Here is a 24749-nt window from a genome sequence, read left to right on the forward strand (position 1 = left end):
AATGGAGACTCTGTTTATCAAAACCCGTTAACAAGGGACCAACATATTTGTTTGCATTCATTAGATTCTAATCCCTATCCGACATCCTTGATCACAGGTTCGACATGAACTGCAAATAAAACGTCCCACACAAAATCTTGCCATCTCGAGGTTATACACACACCCACAGATAACCCTGCACGATGTCTGTGTCTGATGCTAGTCTTGGGTGGAGCAGACATCGCTCGATGGCGTTGAGTGGGGCGGAATCCGTGGTGCTGCTCGCGTCTCCAGACTCGTTTCTCCCGGAAGTGGGTGGTTAAGTCGCCACTCGGTCACTGCTGGCTAACGAGCGATCGCTGGGATGAAGGAGAGTCGGGGACATTCTTGGGGCTGACAAATATCCGACGACACAGTTGTGAAATTTCATTTTTTTTAACCATTTAGTTGCGGTATATCCGCAGAAATCCACCACAAACGCTCACAAAAAGGCTCAGACACCCCGCCGCCAAGATGATGGAAGAAATTGACAGATTTCAAGTGCCGACTGAGGCAGAGATGCAGCCTTTTGTAAGTTAAACCAGATTGACTTTTTAACAAGCACAAATGTCGTCAGTATGCTATTTTAATATCGTTTTGATGAGCGAATTGTAGCTCAATATGAACCAACGACACATGGAGTATTTCATTAGTCTAATAATATGTCATCACAGACCGTTATCTTTTATAAAAACGCCAAATATCTCATAGTACGAGAGATCGACGATGTCGCTTCTATATCTAATGTGTATTTTTGCTAGCTAATGTAAGGATGCCACTATGATGCTGCGCACTGAGACTGTGTGTCCCCCTGCATCGAAAACAACATCTGCTTCGTTTTATTTTATAACTTCAGCTCAACTTGTTCTTACATCCTTCGTACTTCCATCGTTACGCTGTCCGTAACGTTAATTTGAAATAACGTTAATATTGCGTGATGTTTCATCAATCTGGTAGAGGCCTTTACCGCCTTGGATTGCTTCATCATGCAGAATACGTGCTAAGGTACCTGAATAATGCCCATACCCCTCCCACCCATGACAAATTCATCAATAATTCTCGGGAAAATAACCAGCTCTGTTCGAAGAGACATCTGATGGTCCTTATATAACCCATGACCAGTAAAGCAGATGTCAGTGTACCTCGGGTTAGTTCTAGATCAGTGGTTCTCATCTGTTATTGCTTCAGGATCCAGATTTTACATTGGTCATCAAGTGGAGACCCAACACAATACCCAAACTGTTTATTATACAGACGTAAACAACTGTCCTTCAGATCAGGAAGGGAAATAATATATATTTAGATTAAGTGCATAGCCTAATAATTATGCTTAAGTATTAGAACAAATTACAATGTTGGTTTCTAAATGCCTGTTCAAATGTAATGTTATGCTTTCCGTATTCACCACACAAATAAATAACGGTTGGCACAAACAATGTTTGTTCTCGCTGCAAATGAGTCCGTATTTAAACGTGAATTATGCAGTTTGCTTACCTGTCCAGAAGAAACTGTCTGAAGTTCAGCGTCTTGATTGAAACCCAAACTAGTGTCGAATTCCTCCACCTTGTAAAAGGACAACCAATGTTTACCGTTGTGTTTTGGCGAGTTTTTGAATTTCGGCTTGCACTTTCTAAAAGTGATTCTGAATATTGTTACACATAAAAGCAACACCTCAACCGGTCTCACACTAGCTAAACACCCCTGGCCTAGCTTGCTAATATAGCCACGCCCCAAACTCTTGCTATTGGTTGATCTGGAAAGAGATTGCCGGATCTGATTGGACAGCTCTAAATGTTTTGATGGCCCTTGGGAGGCTCAGTGTTCACACTTTTTGGGCGCTAAATCCATGAGTGAACAATACACTGCGTTACGAAATATTGGATATTAAAAATTGCAAATCTTTAAGGCAGTCTGGGTCTTCAAACCATTTTTTTTTGTCTGTGACCCGCTGATTTTAATTTTAATTTTTTTTAAAGATATCTCTTCAGCTCACCAAGCCGGCATTTATTTAATCTAAAGTGCTGTACAATTTTGAAATATGTTTACTATTTAAAATAACAGTTTTCTATTTGAATATATTTTAAAATGTAATGTACTCCTGTGATTTCAAAGCAGAATTCTTTGCATCATTACTCCAGTCTTCAGTATCACATGCCCCTTCAGAAATAATTCTAATATTTAGGTTTGCTGTTCAAAAACATCTATTATTATGTTGAAAACAGCTTAGTGGAATTTTTCAGGGTTCTTTGATGAATGGAAAGTTCAGAAGAACAGCATTTATCTAAAATAGAAATATTTTGTAACATTAAAACATCTTTATCATCACTTTTGATCAATTTAAAGCATCCTTAAATAAAAGCTAAATAAAAGCATTAATTTCTATATCCCACCCCCACTCCAAGTTTTTGAATGGTATAGTGTATAATGTTACAAAACCTTTTTATTTCAGATATATGCTGATCTTTGGATCTTTCTATTCAAAATTCAAAAAAATGTACTCAACTGTTTAAAATATTGATAATAATAATAATAATAAATTCTTGAACAGCAAGTCAGCATGTGACACTGAAGACTGGAGTAATGATGCTAAAAATCCAGCTTTGAAATCACAGGAATACATTTTATTTTAAAATCTATTTAAACAGAAAACAGTTATTTTAAATGGTACAATTAAATATTACTGTTTTTGCTGTACTTTGGATTAAACAAATTCAGGTTTGGTGACTAGAAGAGACTTCTTTAAAAAAAATTAAAATCTTACCATTCAAAAACGCACTGCACCTATTTTTTTTTATCCTTTTTTCAGTATTATTAGATTTAGGCTTTTGATTTTTTTAAACAATTCGTCACAATTTTTGGCCTGTCCCTTATTTGAAATGGGCAAATTGCAGCCTTTGCTTCTAAAAAACATTGTGTTTCCTTTCACATCAATCCTGGGGTTTTGTAATGAGCTGGGAGAAATCAAACAGTAGAAATAAAGTAAAGCGTTGCTCATCCACATTGATGAAAATGTTCAGAGAAAGGTTCTTGTCAAGTAGAACAGACATCACATAAAATTGACTTAATCAATAAAACTAGACTGCCCTGACACTTCTTTCTTTCTTTTTTCCCCTTTTCCACCAGGATCCAGCATCATCGACCACATCAGAGGCAGACTCAGATAACAGGGAGAGTGAACCTGCGACCCTCAACTATAAACCTTCTCCTCTCCATATGAAGATAGGTGAGTTGTGGGATTGTCCATACTTGCAAAATGCTTTTGTTTAAAGCAGTTTTTGCAATTATGCATTGTTTCATATGACATGAATAAAATATAAATATATCTAATAATTGCGTTTTTCTCTGTACAGAAAAACAGAGAGAGTTGGTTAGGAAAGGATCACTGAAAAATGGCAATGCTGGAAGCCCTGTCAATCAACAACCCAAGAAAAATAACGTGATGGCCAGAACAAGGTACAAACAAGAAAATGTTTACAGTTTACAACATCTACACAGTCTGTTTTATTTCACATTAATTCAAAAACCTTTTTCCCATCCAGGCTAGTGGTTCCCAATAAAGGCTACTCTTCTTTAGACCAGAGTCCAGATGAGAAACCTTTAGTCGCTCTAGACACAGACAGGTAAGCTCTTCACTCATCCCTCACTGATTTATTTATACCCCCATCGGCCACAGGCCTCAAACTCACAGTTTGCACTTACCTTGCAGCGATGACGACTTTGACATGTCTAGATATTCCTCGTCAGGATACTCGTCAGCCGAGGTGAGGTCTCTAAGGGAACAGGTACCTATGAACTCTGGTTAATGTCCTAAGCCCCATACCACAAGCATCATGAACAGTGGACTTTTGTGATAAATTTCTCTCTTTTGTTTGCCTTTAAAGAAATAGCTCTTTAAAAATAAATTCGCTCTCAGGCCAGCCAAGATATGGATGAGTTTGTTTCTTCATTTGAACATATAGAGAGGGGTTGCACTTGCAGGACAATTTGGTCAGTTACAGTTATGGATGCGCTGCCATATTGGCGATACTCAGATGTAAACAACAGCATGGATTGCACGGTTAATGTACTACTGAATACGTTGTTCTGCTAATTTATGCTGTCTAAACCATGTTTGGAACACAAAATTTGTGTGGATGCTGCTAAATCATATAGAGAAGGACTTAGTAAGTAGGAAAGTGTGCAATATTTTGACAAACTAAAGTAAATAGGTGGATAAGATAGACATAGTAATGATATTAGGCTACTATTTCACATACCAGACTTGAAATGATAAGAATAAACATGAATTTTGTCAAGATGTCTTGTCAAGAAATCCTAGTTCAGTTTGGCCAACCACAAATGGATTTTTGTTGGATTTGTTATAACTTTTGGCAGTCTATAGTACTCCAAATGCTTTTCCTGGTCCAAACGATTAGTACAGTCCAAAACATGATGATAATTGATCATTTTCAGCAGCAATAATCAGCAACATATGCAAGTTTCATTCGGTTCAATGGTGCCAATATGGCTGATTGAGGATGCTTTGCGAAAACACCCTGAGAAATTTATCAAACCATTGCTTTCAGCAACAATATGAGTCCTCAATCCATAATATTGCTTCCTCTAGTGAAAAGTCATCTTGCCTGAAGCAGGAAGCGTTATTATGGATTGTGGACTCGTATTTTGACCATAAACTGGTTTAAATGATGAATTTGTTTATTACAAACACGCAGCTATTTACTTTAATTGCTGGACTTTAATTGGAGTGATGCTTTTATTAGCTCTAATTCTGATGGCACCCATTCACTGCAGAGTGTCCATTGGTGAGCAAGTGATGTAATGCTAAATTCCTCCAAATCTTTTCTGATAAAGAAACAAACTCATCTATGTCTTGCATGGGTTATGGGTGAGCAAATTTTCAGTTACTTTTAATTTTGGCTGAATTATTCCTTTAAAGGTCACCATTGCTCATCTGTTGTCACTAATCATATTCATATTGTTCAACATGTCATTGATTCATTAAACCAATAAATGTCCCAATCAAGCTATTGAACCAACCCTGTTGTCGTATTAATCTATTAAATCACTGCTGCCAGGCAAAGTGAATTAATTACTATGATTCAATTAGTGGCGGTTACGCAGCCCGGCCTGACATGATGTTTGTTGCTTCCTGCAGCAGATAAACCAGGATCTGAACATCCAGCTACTGAAAGATGGATACAGGCTGGATGAGATCCCCGATGATGAAGACCTGGACCTCATACCACCCAAATCCGTCAACTCCACCTGCATGTGCTGCCAAGCCACCTCCTCCACTGCTTGTCAAATCCAGTAAATCTGTCACCTTTTCCCCTCCCCGTGCTCCCTCTCTCTCTCTTCCCCTCCCTCGTTCCCTTTCATAACCTCAGATAAGACATCTAATGAATATTACAGAGGGAAATGTACAGTAAACGTTATGATGAACATGGTGTACAGGAAAAAATGAACACACAGACACACACACATACACACAAAACACATTACATGTGCTAATACACACATTTACTCTAACATATGATTATTAACATGACTATTATTGGTTGCTTCCTCCTATGGCAGGATATGCACTGTTTGCTAATAAGCTAGGAGAGTCTGCTCACTTTCACCTCCTAGCTGGCATTGTGTTATACTGTACAAGTGAACGTAGAACAAATAAAGCATTCTAATGGCTTTAATTGTGAATTAAAAAACAACAACTTGATGTTACAGAGAGTTTGAAATAGCTTATCCACTGAATTCTCTGCTTTCATGTTGCACTCATTGCATTAACGTCGTCGTTATGGTAAGATTTGATTTCCGTACGGATCTGGTTGGATGTTTGTCGTTCGTGGCTGCTATTGAGACTATACTTGGATTCGTTTCTGTTGAACATTTTGCATGTTGGTGCATTCGTGCTGCAGCACTAACAGTAGCCGTGTCTGGCATGCACCTGGGCATCACACTTTTTGTTTACTCTTGATATCTCACACGTGTATTTAAGTGAATCATGTTTGAAACTACGCTGGATTTGAGATGCGGATGAGTCGTGAATAAAAAGGAAATACATCAACCTTTCTTTATTTGGTTGGTCAAGGACGGCCGTTATTTTCACTGTAACCTCTCACTACAGACCGGAGATGATAAAATGATCACATGAAGACCTTTCTGTCTGTCAAAGCAGTTTTTCAAAGGTTAGAAATCACTGATTTAATAACTGTTGTGAGATTTGGAAAATACTGTTTCGTTTCTTAGACAGAATGTCCAAACATGTTAGATGTTTAAAGCGCTTGTAATCAAGCATTGTTTTATTCAGGAAGATGTTCAGATATCACAGACTCGAAGGCACCAAAGAATGTTTATGCTCCTTGTTGGAATCATTTTACCCTGTGTCCATTTTAATTTAGCATTTTTATGCACACCACCAATTAGAATATAACTGAACTTCATTAAAATGAGTTTGAAAGCACTGTTTTCTGCTGGTCATTGGAAATGTAGAATGTTAATGTTGCTAAAATGATCAAATCCCTGGCCTGTCTTGACATGAATTATTGTTATTATTAAAAATGATGAAACTGCACTGTTTATCTACACATGAGATTTTACCCTTTTATTCAGCTTTGAAAGCCAAACACATTTGATGTGTTATCTTTACACTCTATACATATTGTCTTGATCAAAATGCAAACTGTTTTCATTCGAACTGCTCATGTTCACTTTTTAGTCTGTTTAAACTGACTAAAATAGTGTAATGACATGATAATCAAAGGTGAGCATTTGTTGGACAAAAGCTGTGTTTTTATGTTATAAATATGTTAATTATGTGAGAAAGTCCATTTATGTATTAACAATGTTGTTCTTGGTTTCAGTGATATCAATAAAAGCAGACCTGAATTACACTTTTCTTTTTTGTTTTAATGAATCCTCCATATACATCAGTTACAGATAATGAAATCCAAAATATGAACGTTGCATACATGATACTGATGTAAAAGTACAGAATATGTATGTACAATGGTAGTGGTTCAAAGTCTGTTAAGACACAGATATATTATACATATCACAACACTGGCATTCACACGACACGACTGAGAAGATCTTTGTAAATTACAGCAAAGTACTTCTCAGGAACTTGCTAACTACATTCTGCAGTCTAAAAGTTCTAAACCTCAAAACAAGGCACAGGTTGAGCATTTTTACAATGACAGTGTGTTTTGATTTCAGGATCACAACCTACTAAACACATGGGAACATCAAACAATAAATTAGCACAGACATTAAAGCCAAATATTTGTTGATCAGTTAACATAAAATATAAAAATCTATACAGTTATTGAAAAAAGATCCAACAGATGCATTAGTTGGTAATTCACATGTAAAATTCTGTTTGTGCTTGTGTCTTTCGAAGCACAAAGGCTGATTGTTATGGTAGATTTAACTAAATCTAAATTCATATACCATTATTAAGTATTTCAAGTAAACAGCTGAACAGTGGAAAGACTTCTGAAGTCAAGTGGAACTTGTATGAAAATGGAAAACCCATTAATAAAAGTATTCAAAGACTACGATACTCAAGTTCATTGGTTGATGGTAAATACTATAGGCTGCTAATAAATCCATAGGTAGTAGGAGAAATATACAATCTTTGTTCTGTCTTTTTCAGCTGTGCAGTGTATACAGATCTAAGGCACAGCTCTTATCTTGTGTTGTTTTCCCATAACACACCTATAGATGGCGATAGTAAACTATTAATGAGTGAACTTATGTGTCTCACTACTTCACTAGTAAAGTCTGATAAAAAAGAGAATAATTTTTTTTTTGCATAACTGATTAGAATATGCAAATAATTATACTCTAAAAAATACTGGGTTATTTTTTTAACCCACATACTGGGTTCAGCTTGTTTGGTCATTTCATTGGGTTATTTTTAATATTTTCTGTAACTAAGCTGCTGGGTTATTTTTTTCTGCACAACTGCTGGGTTAAGCCTGTCCCCACCAAAACGAGCGGGCCTTTTGCATCCTCTACAGAAGAGAGCGGCTCTCAGCGCCTCAGATTTGGTGCACTTCTTCAGTGAAATAAAGGTTTGTATACATTTTACTGTACTGTAAATTATATTATTTTATGCAACGCAACATACAAGGACGAGATGTCAGTCAGTTGCTTGAGCAGCGGTCGTTTCGCATGATGTAAACGCCTTTTGCCTTGCACAACATAAAGTTTTTAATAAATTTGTTATGCAGGGCAAAAGGCGATTTTAATAATGATTTTATTCGTTATTAATACTGAATTTAATTCAATTTGACATTAAAATATGTTCTGTAATCTCAGTCCTCTTTGTTTATGGGCAGGTTGTGGAGTCAGTCACAGCATCTTTCAACTACGAGTGAAACACAATGTCTGAGGTTCACAGTTCCCCTGGCCAATGGCAGCCCATCTCTGGCTCAGATTTCGGCACACCGGCACAAGAATTAGCAATATTTCGGTGAAAAGTAATTACAAAGAATGGTTGAATACATTTAAATTAAAATGCTACCTTTAAATTTTACATTTTGTATTTCTAAAATGTTTGTCTTATATTTTTGTTCTTGCATCTTTTAATTATTGCTGTTGCCTCTATAATTATGAGTGTGTTTTTTCATTTTTATTTTGAATATCCTGCCAATTTTAAGCCAGCAATATAATAATTTTAAACAATAGTTGACTTAAATAAAACAACCCAGCATGTTGGGTAAAACAATTAAACCAACCAGCTGGGTCAAAATAACCTAGCATGTGTTCTATCCTATATTTATCCAGTGTTGGGTTGCCAAATAACCCAAGTTGGGTTGTTTTTAAACCAGCATTTTTTAGAGTGTACTTATGATTGTTTAAAAAACACAAAAGCTTGTTTGTGTGCGTAAAACCTCACACGATGCAAAGTTAATCTCATAAGTACCCACCTGTTTTAAAATCATACAAAATTCATCTTCAACAATACGGTCAACCGCTGTCCCCGGGTAAATAACACAAAGAACCGAAAACATTCATAGTGTCTTTTAAAAACCTATCCACTTGCGATAACTGGACCACTGCAAAATTTGACACTTCAAAGTGATCATTAAAATGTGTTTTGGTTTCTCCACGCACAATATAAGCTTCTTCTTCTTTTTTTTTTTTTTTACACAGAATAGCTATGTTCATTTCCCTTTGTCACAGTGGATGTGTTATTAATCCCCTGGCTATCTCATATTTGTGATATGTGATGAGTTATAAATACCCCTATATATTTGAAATAATCCTTGGACTAAATGTTCACTACATTGTTTCTGCCTAAATCTAATGATTTATGTCCATTCCACTGAGCAGTCCCATTTTCAGGCTTTGTCTTGGAGAGCTCCAGCACAACATATTTTGTAATGTTTCCATTATGTGACACCTCTGATATCTCATATCATCATCAGTTCAATAACAGAGGCTCCAAGATCTGAGCCTCAGGAAGGAGAGACATCCAAATGTGCAGTGGTCACATGGTTGCTCAAACACCAGCAGACATGTGATCGCTGGAGGCAGAAGACGATGTCGACGTCGAAGAGTGTCGTCTTCGTCCGGCGGGACCCTGGAGCATACTGGGATGGAAGCCGACGTGTCTACGTGCGTGCTTGGTGAGGTGATCGCTTCGCATGAAGCATTTGTCGCAGAGCGGGCACATGAAACGCTTCTCTCCGGTGTGCGTACGAAAATGTCGCGTCAGTTCATCCGACCGTGAGAACTTCTTTGCGCAGCCAGGCCAGGTACACTGAAAGGGCCTCTCACCTAAAACACACACATAAGGGAGTGAGAAATTTAAGACTGTTGTTATTAGAACCACTACTGAGAAAAACAGCCAGCAGAGCCAGCAAAATAAACCCAATCGGCACATCTAGACTTTTTCCATGCATGTAAGCACCGACGTTTTGACAACTTGTCCAGTTTGCTTATGGCTGTTTACGTTGTGATGTAAAAACGAAAAAAACAACAACAAAACGCTGATATTTTTGACCCTGGACCACAAAACCAATCTTAAGTAGCACGGGTATATTTCCAGCAATAGCCAAAAAGCACTGGGTCAAAAAGAACGATTTTTATTTATAGGATATTAGGCTAAGTAGCTAGCTAAAGATCGTGTTCCATGAAGACATTTTGTAAATTTCCTACCGTAAATATATAAAAACTTAATTTTTGATTAGTAATATGCATTGCTAAGAACTTTATTTGGACAACGTTGAAGGCGATTTTCTCAGTATTTAGATTTTTTTTTTTGCACTCTCATATGCAGATTTTCAAATAGACGTAGTTGTATCTCGGCCAAATTTTGTCCTATCCTAAACCATACGTCAATGGAAAGCGTATTTATTTAGCACTTCACACCTTATGCCCCTTATGACTGGTTTTGTGGTCCAGGGTTACATTTAATAGCTGTCGGTGTATTGCTCTGGACGTGAACGCACTCATTGGGCGGGGCTGCGCTTGGCCACAGTGCGGCACCACGTGCCGGATGTTTACAACTGTGGAATCAGGAGGTGTGTGCATCACGTCATCGTCGCGTTGTTAGCTTATATGCAGTTATTTTAGTGCGTGTCGCATTGAAGTCTGCGGATCATCAGGGACCAGCGATAACGATACACTGAAATTAGACTCAAATAGAATAGAATAGAATAGAATAGAATGGGAAGGTATAGAAGAGACATATTTAATTCATCTGACGCATAAACCAGAAAATAGTTAAAAAGTTTAATTCGCGATATGGTTCCAACTGAATCATCATCTTGCAAATTAGCAAGCCTGAAATGATGCTAGGCTACTTCCAGCATTTTTGCGATTACGCAATTTTTGATCACACGGTGTGCTGCGTAACAATGTGGACTAAGCAACATGTTTGCTCACACTTTGATTAGAAACAGTGTGTACTGTTCCACCCTCATGTGTACCCATGAGCGCTCCGCCTGCGGTTACACCCACCGTTACATGAGTGGCAGTTCCCGAAAACTGTTCCCCGGAAAACGCAAGCGTGGGGCGTAATAACAGACTGCGTGCCACATAAACGAACAATCAGAATCGAATTACCATACTGTACACATAAGCACAAAACAACTCAACCGTGCTTTTTTCTTACCGGTGTGCACTCTGAAGTGCGCTTTCAGATGGGACGATTTGCCGTATATTTTCCCACAGCCATCATAGGGACAGCAGTGTCTCTTCTCAGCGGATACATGCAGTCTGTCACGGTTCCGTGTCCTTTTCACCCTGCTGGGGTTCTGTCTGCATTTCTCCCGGTTTTCTTTCACGTCAGGTTGATTATCCGCATCACTGTCTATTATACATTTGCCACCGATGCCGGTCGGGATACACTGATTTAGATCCAGCAGAATCATTGCGACCATTAACAGAGTCCGGCTTTCTTGACTTTCTTGAGATCCCTGCTCGCCGGCTAGTTTGTCTGAGCGGTCACCGTTTGAGACCGGCCCCAAGGACCTTGCTGCAGTATCAACGTCCGTCATTGTTTTGTACTTGTGCTGGAAACAGAGAAGTCACCTGGTGCAATTACTTAAACAGCACTAAAACTCAAGGTGCGGGATTCTCATCATATGCGCATCGGGATACGGATGGCTCCGGAAAACGTGGCTTCACGCCTACACGTGTCTTTCCCAATGTGACTGGGATGAATAATGTTCCAAGCGAGGAATAAAAGCACGTCGCTTGCGTCTACACGCACAAGTTATCAAATAAACATCCAGGTGCCTGTTCCTAATATTATTTCAACCATATCAGAAAGACAGGAACTTTGCGTACTGTCATTCCCTTCTTCCCTCATAAGTGCGTCAACTCTGTGCCGCTGCTTGGCTTGCTGTTCTCATCTGAAAGAAACTACTTCGCGGAATCCCAAGGTGTCATCATAAAACTAGTCGCTGATTGGACGCGGGGGTCCGAGAGCGACGCTTTGAATGCACTACCAGGAATCACCTAGGCAGCATGAGATTGAAAGCTCATGGATCCAATAGTGTTCTGAATATCAGATGAGGGGCGTGTTAACATAACAGGAACTACGAGTAGTAGCTGTGCCCTCCTTCAATGCACTCAATGCACTGGCTGATACAGTTGTTTCTAAAATAGTAGTAGACGCTTGCATTGATGAGATTTAGCATATCTATCTTACATTTATCTAGTCACAGGGTGTTAAAAATAAATAGCCGAGTGTAAGTCTGTTTCACATTGTATTAAGCACCATGCAGTGAAAATTATATTAACAGAAATCAGTAATAAACTATATAACAGAGGTAGATGTATCAGTGTTTATGGGACATTGCACCCAAAGGAGCTTTTTTCAGTTGTGAAAATATATTTCGGTATATATGCAGAAATATGTAATAATACTTACAACATGTATGTATGTACAGTCAAACCAAAAATTATTCCGACACCAGATATAATTTTAGATTTTTTTACTAGTGGGTGCAGGATGCTATAGTTCATTTATGTAAGTGAGGACAGCAAAATAAAGTAAACTGTGACATATATTATGCCCAAAAATAAATCTTCATACAATGCACTACCAGTTGAATTTATAACAATTTGGGACCAAAAATGATTCAGACACTTTGACCTGACCATGTTTTGCATAACTGTTTTTTCTTTAATTGCTAATGCGACCTTTTTACACCACAGACTGAACAAAATTAAGCATTGCTTGGTAAATGGTCAACAAAGTTGTGTAAATATTGTTATACTAACAACTGTAACTGTAATCCATTACATACCTTTCTATCAAAGTTATTTGACCTGATTAAGATGAATTTGTTCTGACACAGTTTAACCAAGAGTTCTTGTCATATTTTATGACCATTTTCTAATCTATAGCGAATAAACTGTGATAATATTGAAGGGGTCTAAATAAATATTGGTTTGACTGTATGTATGTATGTAGGCCTATGCATTTAAATGTTGAACTCTGCCTCAAAAGGCCACAACCACTTTAGATGGAAATAGCAATAAATATCCATTTCTTAGAAAAACTTCAGCCCCCCTATCTGCCTTCGACCTGAAATGCATGCTTTTATCTCTCAGCTTTCATGGAAACTGCTAGTACTGAAGCATTGAGCAACTGATTGCTAGTACACGAGAGCAACACGTTTCAAATGAAAGTCCCTTCTTTTAATAAAGCATACATGCGCTGTATTAGTGTTGTACAAGCATGGGCTATCAGTAGTAGGCTATACATTTTGAGGCGGGCCCTCTCGAAGGGTCGTCTGAGAAGGAGAAATTAGCCAATGAGAGCAAACGTAACACGACTCTTTTCGGAGTAATCTCCAGACTCGCGGAGGTTCACACTGGGAGACAGTTCTAGGAAAAAACGGGAACAACACTTGCGACCCCATTTCAAGAGTTTATCCATAGGCATGAATGGCACGAACGTATTATGCAACTATTAATACTAAAAAGTGTACATTTACAGTAGAGGGGACAACATGAGACTATACTAAGAACAATAATCTATAATCATCTAAATATTTAGCATTTTATATATTTTTTAAACATTTCGACCCATAAAACATTTTTATATAACTACTTGATTATACGTTCTTGACAGAAGCCTATTTTCTTTTCTTGGTAAGTGTTTTCAGTCACAGGAAAATTTCGTCATTGCATGATATTGAAACCCAGGTGTTGTTTTTGTTGTACTATTTGGAAGACGACGCATGTAAACAACCTACAGCATGTTAACCAGTCTAATAAATCAACTCGTTTCTAACAACGCTGTCAATACGAGATGGGTCACGTTGTTGTTATTGCGCTCTAACCAGCCCCACACACACGTGTCTGTTTTTGTGGAACAGAATGTACCGTGAACTAGAAGTGAACTTGAACGCCTCCCTACGATGCAGAAAGGACAGTGCAAGCATCACTTCCGCTCTAATGCAGAGTCACGCTTATGTTTCAGAAGAACGGCACGCTTGCCGTTTCCGATCTCAAGAAGGATCTGTTCTTGCGAATTTCGGGATGTACAGAACCACAGCTTGTAAAAAGCAATAGGCATAAGCTCTGTAGACAGGTAATTCTAGACGTGGGACTAAATAGGTCAAGTAAATAACAATCAAAGAACCGTTTAGGAATAATTTGTTCAGCATGCTCGCCTATGTTTGGGTGCATCCTCCTGTTTCTATTAATCCCAAAATGCGTTTTCCAAACTACCACAATAAATGTTTTTCTAATGAAATCATCTAAAATGATCACACTCACCAAAGCCTGTGTGACCCTGTTGAACTCGTTTGTGGTTGGCTAGAATCTTGACAACATTTGTTCTTGTTATTTCCAGTCAGGTTGGTTAAACATTAGGCTAATATCTTAATCAAAACTGCTTGTACGTATCTTTACCACCTATTAACTTAAGTTTGTCAAAATACTGCGCCCTTTCTTGCTTACTAAGTCGTTCTCTATATGATTTAGCAGCTTCCACGCGTTTTTTCGTGGTTTAGACAGCATAAATTAGCAGAACAACATAATCAGTAGTACATTAACCGTGCAATCCATGCTGTTGTTTACATTAGGGTATCGCCACTATGGCCACACGCGGGAAACGGTAAAACGGTTTGCAATACAAACTAGTGTATTCATAATTAAAATAATATGGTAAGACACCAATTTGCAATACCAAGAAGCAAAAAAACAGAAGCCAGACCTGTAAAGTTTACAAATGGCAGTGCACAAAAGAGTGCACTCTTATGGGAAAAAGTAGGTGGATACATGCATGTTTGTATCTTTCAACAATCAGCATGTAAAGTGAATACTAACTTTTCCTAAAACATAAAGCACAATGATGTTTTGAAGTAGATATATTCTTTTATTTGTTAATACATGCCAAACATCTTATTCACATTGAGGAATACAGTATACACATTTGTATTTGCATCCAAATACTTAGCCTTCTACTGCAGGACAAGAGTTTTCGAATCCCGTTGTCTGTTCGCTCATCTCTCAGCTCGTATCTTTTGGAAGAACAACATGCATTTTAAAGACACTAAGTAAACTAAGACCTTTCCGTTCAAACTACAGCATTATTGCAGAAAACATGTGCTTGGACTTGTTAGCAGACAAGTGCTCACCGATAAGTTTAAAAAGAAGTGGGGGGGGGGAACTTGACTAAAAGTGGTATACAATTCACAACCTTTTATGCTACAGTATAGGAAAATATTAAGAAAATACTGTACATAAAGTTATAAGTCGTCATGTCGTTTTGGCACACTGGGTAGGTTGTCATAGTGTAATGTCTTCTATCAGACACACAGAAACGTTCTCTTAAAATCCTATCGTTATTATATTAAACTCATATTTTACATCCACGGAAAGATTTACAGCTCATATACAGAACATTTACATGTGGAAAAACAAGTGTCATAAATATGCTCGCTCTTCTATCCCAAACAAAAGAGCAAAACAGAGAATAGCAAGATAAACTTGCATTCATAAACAATAACTTATTAGATCAAACACCCTCTCTGTCTTCTTTTGCTGGAACCAGTCCAACAACAGGGGTTGTTAAATGACATTTCCCAAAATAACACACCATGGACATGTTTTAAGGGCCCGTATGTGAATTTGACCTCAGTTTTAAGGCTCTTTGCAGTATAATCACCTTGTAAAAGTGTTAGCTCATTCCCTGTGAAGGACAGTAGGCCCAAATAGGAAATCAAGTTTAAAAATCAAAGCAAATCTGATCAACATATAGTGAATATCATACATCATTGGATATTTGAAAACCACAGTGATTAAAATGACTGCTATGCACAAAAAATTAAATCATGTCTTTTAGTATTTTGCTTTTGGTTCACATACAAGCTCTAACACCAAGTGTACATTTCTACATCTCAGAACACCGTGACTGTAATAAATGTTTTCAAATCTCTTAGCAGTATTGCACATCGGTAAGGCAAATAAAATACATCCTATGAGTGATACGTGTGGTGGAAACGGAATGGCTGGAGTAATTCATTCACTAAAAAGTGCCTATATTGAATAGTAATAAATCACATTTCTGTATTGCTTTAAACTGCACTGCTTCATTTGATTTAAGTTAAACAGCAATTTAAAACCATGTATTGTAAAGTAGTAAATATTCGACTTTAAATAAAGTGATTGATTGATTATATGCAATATAGACAGTTCTTTTATCCTTCTGAATGCCCACTATGATACATTTTTTTTTCATTACAAACTATAAACCAAACATAAATATATATTTTGATTAATCATAAAAGAGGAAGAAAATTGCCAAGGCATAACACTTGCTGAAAAGAGTAGAGAATATTATGTACTAGTGTTCATTATGTCCTTCCATAATGTTAACATATTAACAGAGAAAGACATACTTAACATTGAATGGGTCCCTGTCTCAACTGTGCTGATGTGCTTTTAATAGCTTTCCAAATTAAACACTGCACTATCAGGTTGACTAGTGATGAGACTGGTGTGCATAATGAACTCCTGCTTTAAAGTGCATAACACTTCTGACTGACTGACTCTCTGTGGCGTCTTGCATAGCAAGTCAACATATAATACCTGTTCTGTGTAAAACAACATACACTCATATAAAGACAACCAGGCTTTTTGCGTTTAAATCCATTTTGGAAAAGCTCTCTATGCATTTTAACACTTGCAACAGTCTGGGAAGTATGTTTGGAAAGGCATACTATCATACTACTATATATTTTTTCCACAGCAGCAGTTTTACCTGTGCAGGATACCCTGCATAATACTGTAGCCACAAATCAATGTGCTTGACTTTTCATTTGGAGTGTAACAAGAGTTAAATACGTATTTTCAAATTAAACTTGCGATATAGTCATGTTATGTGACAACAATGTAGCATACTTCTGTTTGAAACATTTATCATCATATACTGTTTACTTCTTCCACATACTATGAATAAATAGTATGCAGTATACAGTATATACAGCGCATTAAGCAGTAAACTAGCATTCCATACCAAACATGCTGTTAGTGTAGGGTTCAACCGGTTTTGATATATTTGGAACAATACAGACTAGAAAAGACAAAACATGATTCTTTAATGCTTTCAAATTTGTTATCGGTTTAATGAGAGTGGAAATTCTGCACAAACTTATGCTGTATATCATTACTGACTGCTGTATGATTATGAGGCTTTTTGAATGCTGATGTATACACCCACACGGGCCAAGAAGGTCAATGTTTTCATAATAAAACGAATTATACTCTACATTCAACATCTTAAGGAAGATATGTGTATGTTCGACTGGTGTGTGGGATTTAAATGACAGAACGGATCTTTGTATACACCACAAACTTTAGCATTACATTTTTGTAACTGCCTTGTTTCTATTAATGTTTCAGTTGTTTTGGAATTAGACTCAGTCTATCTGGTCTTTAGGAGATATACTCAGTTTGTGGAGAGATTGTGCGTGATTCATGCTGTGATGAGAGTGACTCATCTAAGCTAAAACAGTGAGTTGCATTGGAAGGTTGTGTTAAGGCCTGTTCACACCAACACAAATGTTTGGTACAAAAATTCAGTTGCAAGAACAATTTGTTCAGAGCAATGCAAAAAAAAAAAAAAAAAAAAAAAAAAAAAAATTGAAGGTTGAATAAAAATACAAAATCAGTCCCTGACAATAGGTGGCGCTTATAGACAAGGAGAAATGTTCTAGTTACCCTGGTACAATAGTACAAAATGCCTTTTTACTGACTTTACTTTTAATTTCTGAAGCTCACCTGTCAGAAATAAGAAAATATTTTTTTTTTTGGTATTTGTATTTACATGTTTTCAGCTGTAATTAAAAAAAAAAAAAAAACACTAAATAAAGGAGTAAGGAAGGATCTGCAAAATAGTCTGTTGATGAGTGCCCCTAAAGCCGAAGTCACACTTTGAGCATTAAAAATTTCTTTAGACACTGCAACAGTCGTGGTGACGTCACACTGCAGTGTGTTTTTAAAAGCTTAAATTAAACAACATAAAAAAATCTGGTTTTTTTTATTCAGCTGTGAGGTCATGCTGTTATTTTCCAATCTTCTGTTGCTCACACAGTTCCACATACATGATATGAATTTGCATATCAGAGTTCAACAAACTTGAACTTTAGAACACAGTTAAATTCTTTGCGTGTCCATTTGTATGCATATGAATGGAAGTCAGTGAAATGAAATGTAACCCTGGACCACAAAACCAGTCATAATGGTCAATTTTCTGAAATTGAGATTGAATAAATAAGCTTTTCACTGAGGTATGGTTTGTTAGGGTAGGGCAATATTTGTCCAAGATACAACAATTTGAAATTTGAAATCTGAGAGTAAAAAAATAAAAAATAAAATCAAAATATGAGACAATGAGAAAATTACCTTTAAAGTTGTCCAAATTAATTTCTTAGCAATGCGTATTACTAATCAAAAATTCAGTTTTGATATAATTAACAAAATATCTTCAAGGAACATGACCTTTACTTAATATTCTAATGATTTTTGGCATAAAAGAAAAATTGATCATTTTGACCATACAATGTATTTTTGGCTATTGCTTCTTGGTCCAGGGTCACAAATGTGTATTATGACAGCCCCTTAAGTCATAGTTTATGTAAAAGCAGTGGCTGTCGGCAAACACACAGGACCCACCTGTGGTTGTGGATCAAAAATCTTATTGGTTGGCTTTTTTTTTTTTTTTTGCAGTGCAATGAAAAAGATATTAGAAACTTCTCAAAAATCTGTAAAATTATGCGTTAAAGGGTTAGTTAACCCAAAAATCAAAATTCTGTCATTAATTACTAACCCTCATGCCGTTCCAAACCCATAAGACCGTCGTTCATCTTCAAAACACAATTTAAGATATTTTTGAGGAAATCCAAGAGCTTTCTGACCCTGCATAGACAGCAACGCAACTGACACATTCAAGGACCAGAAAGGTAGTAAGGACATTGATAAAATAGTCCATGTGACATACTTTTTATGTGATTAGAAAACAAAAATAACAACTTTATTCAACAATTTCTTCTCTTCCCTGTCAGCCTTTGACGCACGTATACGAGAGTACCACAGCGCATGCGTGTGCATTCCTCTGCTTGCAAACAAGGTGCAGCACATCCGGGTTCTGTGTCAGAATGATGGCTCCTGCATCAGCAGAACCACACGCATGCATCTTGATACTCTCATGAATGCGTGGTAGGGCTGGGCGATAAATCGAAAGCGATTCTAAGGCGCGTTTAGTGAATGAAGCCGGTACTTTGATTAGTAGTAAATCTCCATCACGTGCGTTCAGCTGGAGTGTTCAGAGGCGTAAATCACTGACAAGCTACACCTAATCGCGCTCAAAATCGAATCGAATCGAATGCGATTTTTAGCGCGATTTGGCGTAGCTTGTCAGTGATTTACGCCTCTGAACACTCCAGCTGAACGCACGTGATGGAGATTTACTACTAATCAAAGTACCGGCTTCATTCACTAAACGCGCCTTAGAATCGCTTTCGATTTATCACCCAGCCCTAATGCGTGGTAAAGACTGACACTGAAGAGAAGAAATGTTTGTTTTCTTTGCACACAAAAAGTATTCTCGTAGCTTCATAAAATTAAGGTTGAACCACTGACTATCCAAACTATCTCTTTTACATTTTTTTTTAATACCGAACATTCATTTTAGTGTTAACAGGCCCTTAATCTCAAGTTTTTCACCTGAACTGGAAACTAATGTTGGCCTAATGGCAGTGGTCATCTTCTGAATCTGACTTTTAAAGAAAATCTGACTTTGCATTGCAGTGTTAGAACAGAAAATAAACAAGAAGTTGAAACCCATGATAGAACATTCCAGTGTACAGCTAATTACTCACTCAGACAGTACTAATTAACGGACTGGCCTTTAGATTTTAAACGAGGTAGAGCCATCCTACAGGAACTAGATCTACAATGGCATCCCTACTGCTCCGCCATCATCACGTGTAATTGTGTCTGCTATCAAAACTTCGGAACGCCGAAGGTTTGGCCAGTTTCCTCATGGACAGCGAGTCTGTCTTACCCTCCAGCCTTGCCCCAGCTCTGGCTTTCTGGAATGGATTCCTCGTGCTTCCACGACCCTTGTCCATTCTCTCGCTAATGGAGAAGCTCTTTCGGGAGTAGATGTTGGAGTGCGACTCCTCCGAAGAAGAGCAGCTATTTGCTCGCTCTAGTCTAGAGATCGGCGAGCAAAACGGTCCCAGTGCGATGCCCAAGCCCAGGTCTGCCCCTATTCCCCCACTGCTGCTTTGACCCTTACCTGTGTCTGCTGACCCCTCTGCGTGTTCCTCTGGATCAGATTCCGCGTGACTGAGCTCAGCATCTCTCTCGGGGTGTGAGACACCCAGGTCTTGGGGCTTATCGAACGTAAAGGAGCCTCCAGGTGAGTCAGACCGCTCTGGCACAGGGTAAGGGGTAGAGACGCAACGGGTGTCGATGCAATCTGTGATGCTGGTATATTCAGCCGCCTTCACCTGCACGCCAATGCCTCCATAGTAACCACGTGGCGTGAACATCAAGCTGTGCGACTTAACCAATGGTGGCTCATCCAAAAACAGAGGCCCTGCTGTGGATAGAAAGCGGCTGCTCTTGGACCGCTCGAGAATGCCCGCCGATGGTGGTGGCGAGGGGTCCAAGTCCCAGGGTGGCAAGTTATCCGGCAGCAGGTGGGCAGAGCAGAGCGATAGGTCAGCGGCGGCGCTGTCCTCAAACAGGACCGTACCATCCGACTGTCTTTCGCTGCCCCCTGCCCTTCCACTGCAGTCCCGCCCCCCTGAGAGCACCACCTCCATGATCTCAGAATGGAGAGATGAGTCTCGAGCGAGAGATGGAACTGTCCGGACAGGGTCCAAGAAGCTTTCAGTAGGTGGGACGTCCTCTGAGGCAGAAACATAGATGTCTATGCAGGATGAAGGGCGAAACTGTTGCTGCACAGATAAAGTATTCAAAGGTGTGGGCTTGGACTCTTTGGGACCTGCTCCTGAGGACACAGACTGTGAGCTGTTGGCCCGATGGAGGCTGAACAATTTGTCTTTAAAGAAGCCTTCTCCTCGATCTGCTCCACTCCTATCCTTGGAGGAGTGGCTTACGTAGAAGGAGTGACTGCGGACACGTGGGGCCAGAGCGGTTGGAGATGTAGGGGAAATGGACTCCTCGCCACCCTGCTCCAGAGACTCCTGCAGCCTGTAGGAATTGCCTTCTTGGCTGTTGAAACTGCTCTGGCGCAGGATGTAATTTGTATCTGTGCAGTCAGATGATGTCCTGGACCGGGCTTTGTTGATTTCTCCTCGATCCATACCAGCAACTCGCTCCAGGGCCACAGCAATGCGGCCGATCATCTCCTCCATCTGGGCGAGCCGGATATCCACAGTCTGCAGGGACGCTTTCATGAAATGTTCCCTCTCGTTCACTTCCTCCAGACGCATCGCCATGTTCTCCACCCTGAATGATCAGAGATTAGACAATTTTATGAATATTGCTGAGGGCATTTCTGAAAATCTGCAACTTTTAATGTGTTGGTTAGACTTTACATGATAGTGTTTATGTTACACTAAATACACTACACAATTAATACTTTTATTTAGCAAAGATTTATTCAGTTGATTAAACTGAATAAATTTCACTGTTTTTACTGTATTTTTTTTTCAAATAAATGTTACATAATAAACACACATTTTCGAACAGTACTGTACATAATTAAGTGCTTATTACTTGTTATGAATATTAACTTAATTTGTATTTTTTTTAGTTATATAATTTTTTAAATATTATGTACATTTAAATAAAAACAAACTTTCAAACTGGGGTACAGGGACTCCACAGAGACCACAAGAGGGGGCTAGAGGGTTTGCAGAAAATTTGAGAGAAAAAAAAGCTTAAAAATTAATTTTCAGGATTCTTACAGTTGACATGTTACATTTAAATATGTATTATTTATAATTTAATGCAATATCCCTTTAACATGCTGTTCTGGAATGATATACTTCTAAAAATAGCTTTACGAATAAATTTGAACTGAATTAATTAATTAATCTGAAATGTTTCGCTTCAGGTTTATATATCTAAAATTACTCCAAAATAATTTTGAACAATTTCATATTCTTAATATTTTTCTCACAAAGCATAAATGTGACCCCAGACAACAAAACCAGTCATCATTTATATATCAGCTTTCATCTGAAAGCTAAATAAATAAGCTTTTCATTGATGTATTTAGGGGTTTGAGGTTGAGGTTTGTTAGGATAAGACAAAATTTGGCCGAGATACAACTATTTGAAAGTCTGGAATCTGAGGGTGCAAAAAAATCTAAATATTGAGAAAATCGCCTTTAAAGTTGTCCAAATTAAGTTCTTAGCAGTGCATATTTCCAATCAAAAATTAAGTTTTGATATATTTACGGTAGGAAATTTACAAAATGTCCTCATGGAACATGATCTTTACCTAATATCCATATGATTTTTGGCATAAGAAAAACAATGTATTTTTGGCTATTGCTACAAATATACCCATGCTACTTAAGACTGGTTTTGTGGTCCAGGATCACAAATGGGTCTGTATACATGAAAATATAAAGCTGCCTACATATTTTAGGAAGCGGATCCCTTGCAAAGAGATAATCATACTTAGGGGTCCTTGCCATAAAATGATTAAAGTTAAATACAGTTTAAAGCATTAAGTGTTTTGACCTTTCAGATGTCACACGTATCCTCTCGTCATTTGAAGAATTGAAGCGGTCATCTTTCTCTCTGAAATACTCCTCCATGCACTGCTCTTCAAAGTCATGTACCTTCTTCAGTTCATCTTCAGTAATGAAGAGCTCTGTAGGGGGAGAATTTTTTGTCATTGTCAGCTTTTTTATTTTAACATGTTTAAAGCATGTCTTTAGCATGCTGTAATATAGTAAAATATTCATACCTTATTAATATTAAGTACACATTAGAACTGGGTTTTGACAAAACATTACATTACTATAATATTAAAGGTAAAAAAAGCTGATTTGTATACAAATGCTTAAATTACACTCAATTAAGTTTTTATAATAATAAAATTACAATTACATAATTATATTTCTATTCCAATTTTTTTTTTTTGTAAATAAACATATAAATGGTGGATGTCATAAAAACTACATATTTATTTAGAAATAAATTAAACATTAAAGAACTGTAAAAATTATGATGAATATTTTTAAGGTGCATATATTTAGCAAAATGCTCCTCCCTAGAGTTAATTTTTCTAGCTGACTAATGAGCTTATGGTCACCGATTATGTTGTTTTCTGAGCTAAAAGTGACATATTGTACAGTTGAAACACTGATTGAACAATTACATGAAAAGGGATCTGGATTTCGGTAAGCTGTAATGTTACTTTTTCTTTTAACATACCCTCATACTGATCAGTACACGTTCCACTTCTCTCAAAACTAAGGCACTACATCAATCTGTCACTGCACATTAAACAGCGCACCAAAACGGCATTTATTGTTTAAATACTGCAATAAAATGGACCGAATTTAAAATCTGAAACTTTCATATCAAATTAACAAAGCACAAAGCTTATCACGGTTTAATGGATGGGAGGCTACAATGTTCCGTTCATTAACTGACTAGACTAATCGATTATTGGGTTTTAAGAACTGATATTGTTTTGTAAAAATATGAATCAATTAAAATCTGGAAATCAATAATTTTTTTTTACATACTGTATGTAACTTTTGCATAGCAATATAAAGTACAAAAGTTAATGATTTTGAACAGAAATATCTCCCTATAACAAAATAATCATGTTTGACAAAGGACGGTATCAAAGAGAATCGGTATCAAAGAGAATCTTTAAGTTGACATGAGTTGGTTTCACTCTCATTAGCTGAATGATCCAAGAAAACAAAATGACTCCTGTTGTCATTTTGAGGCTTTCAGTACATTGCAACAGCATTTTATCACTCACTCAGCCCATAGTCCCGCTCATCCTCATCATGTTTCCTCCAGCGACAGCAGATGTGTTTCAGGACCATAGTAATGTGGCTGAAAATGATGAGAGGAGGAGGAAGGACAGGACGTTCATGGAAGGTCATGATCAGCTGGTACCTCTGGAACTTCCACACCTGGTTGGAAATGGACTTCACTTCAAAGAACGTGTTACTGTGAGAATAATAGACAATATTAGCAACATACAACATTGTTTTACTCATCTTAGCCTCAAAAAGTGCATTCATGAGCCACCCATAGCAAGTAGATTGCCTGACTTACACTACCAGTCAAAAGTTTTTGAACAGTAAGATTTTTAATGTTTTTTAAAGAAGTCTCTTCTGCTCAACAAGCCTGCATTTATTTGATCCAAAGTACAGCAAAAACAGTACAATTTTGAAAAGTTTTCTATTTGTAATATATTTTAAAATGAAATTTATTCATGTGATTTCAAAGCAGATTTTTAGTATCATTACTCCAGTCACATGATCATTCAGATCATTCTAATATTCTTATTTGCTGCTCAAAAAACATTTTTTATTATTATTATGTTGAAAACAGCTGAGTAGATTTTTTTTTTGAGTAGAATAGAAAGTTCAGAAGAACAGCATTTAATTTAAGTATAGTGTATAATGTTACAAAAGCATTTTATTTCAGATAATGCTGATCTTTGGATCTTTCTATTCATCCAAGAATCCTGAAAAAGAATTACTCAACGGTTTTGAATATTGGTAATAATAATAATAA

The 24749-nt window shown here is 37.4% G+C and overlaps 3 protein-coding genes across 15 annotated transcripts in view; 1 reads left to right on the forward strand and 2 right to left on the reverse strand.

Moving 5' to 3' along the window:
* Positions 1 to 203: 203 nt before the first annotated feature.
* On the forward strand, positions 204 to 6909 carry fam219ab (family with sequence similarity 219 member Ab). 2 transcript variants are annotated; one of them, XM_073840728.1, is made up of 6 exons: positions 204 to 549; positions 3142 to 3241; positions 3369 to 3471; positions 3558 to 3638; positions 3725 to 3800; positions 5174 to 6909. In XM_073840728.1, exons 1-6 carry the CDS (start codon positions 493 to 495, stop codon positions 5330 to 5332), a joined length of 576 nt encoding a protein of 191 aa, XP_073696829.1. In that variant the 5' UTR covers positions 204 to 492; the 3' UTR covers positions 5333 to 6909. The 2 variants fall into 2 exon arrangements, with proteins under 2 accessions (XP_073696829.1, XP_073696830.1); XM_073840729.1 differs by having other exon boundaries at positions 207 to 549; positions 3725 to 3779.
* klf9 (Kruppel like factor 9) lies at positions 6907 to 11930 on the reverse strand. The gene is made up of 2 exons (XM_073840727.1): positions 11147 to 11930; positions 6907 to 9807 (listed from the first exon to the last, which is right to left on the reverse strand). Exons 1-2 carry the CDS (start codon positions 11529 to 11531, stop codon positions 9530 to 9532), a joined length of 663 nt encoding a protein of 220 aa, XP_073696828.1. The 5' UTR covers positions 11532 to 11930; the 3' UTR covers positions 6907 to 9529.
* Positions 11931 to 14848: 2918 nt separating this feature from the next.
* The window catches only part of trpm3 (transient receptor potential cation channel, subfamily M, member 3), a 195088-nt gene continuing 185187 nt past the window's right edge, over positions 14849 to 24749 (reverse strand). For all 12 annotated transcript variants that reach the window (XM_073840232.1, XM_073840244.1, XM_073840243.1 and 9 more), the window contains 3 exons: positions 23983 to 24176; positions 22722 to 22854; positions 14849 to 21477 (listed from right to left, as the gene is read on the reverse strand). In XM_073840232.1, coding sequence (XP_073696333.1) covers positions 19977 to 21477; positions 22722 to 22854; positions 23983 to 24176 — 1828 coding nt within the window. In that variant the 3' untranslated portion in view covers positions 14849 to 19976. The remainder of the gene's footprint in view (positions 21478 to 22721; positions 22855 to 23982; positions 24177 to 24749) is intronic.

Source organism: Garra rufa, chromosome 5 (genome assembly GCF_049309525.1).
Source record: "Garra rufa chromosome 5, GarRuf1.0, whole genome shotgun sequence".
Taxonomy (NCBI): Eukaryota; Metazoa; Chordata; class Actinopteri; order Cypriniformes; family Cyprinidae; genus Garra; species Garra rufa.

Excerpts from the sequence above, each read along its gene's own strand:
- fam219ab (XM_073840728.1), top strand. The coding sequence starts at position 493 with ATGATGGAAGAAATTGACAGATTTCAAGTGCCGACTGAGGCAGAGATG. Across the intron at positions 3,242-3,368 it reads TCCTCTCCATATGAAGATAG|AAAAACAGAGAGAGTTGGTT; the intron begins GTGAGTTGTGGG and ends TTCTCTGTACAG. Across the intron at positions 3,472-3,557 it reads AACGTGATGGCCAGAACAAG|GCTAGTGGTTCCCAATAAAG; the intron begins GTACAAACAAGA and ends TTTCCCATCCAG.
- klf9 (XM_073840727.1), bottom strand. The coding sequence starts at position 11,531 with ATGACGGACGTTGATACTGCAGCAAGGTCCTTGGGGCCGGTCTCAAAC. Across the intron at positions 9,808-11,146 it reads GCACTTCAGAGTGCACACCG|GTGAGAGGCCCTTTCAGTGT; the intron begins GTAAGAAAAAAG and ends TGTGTGTTTTAG.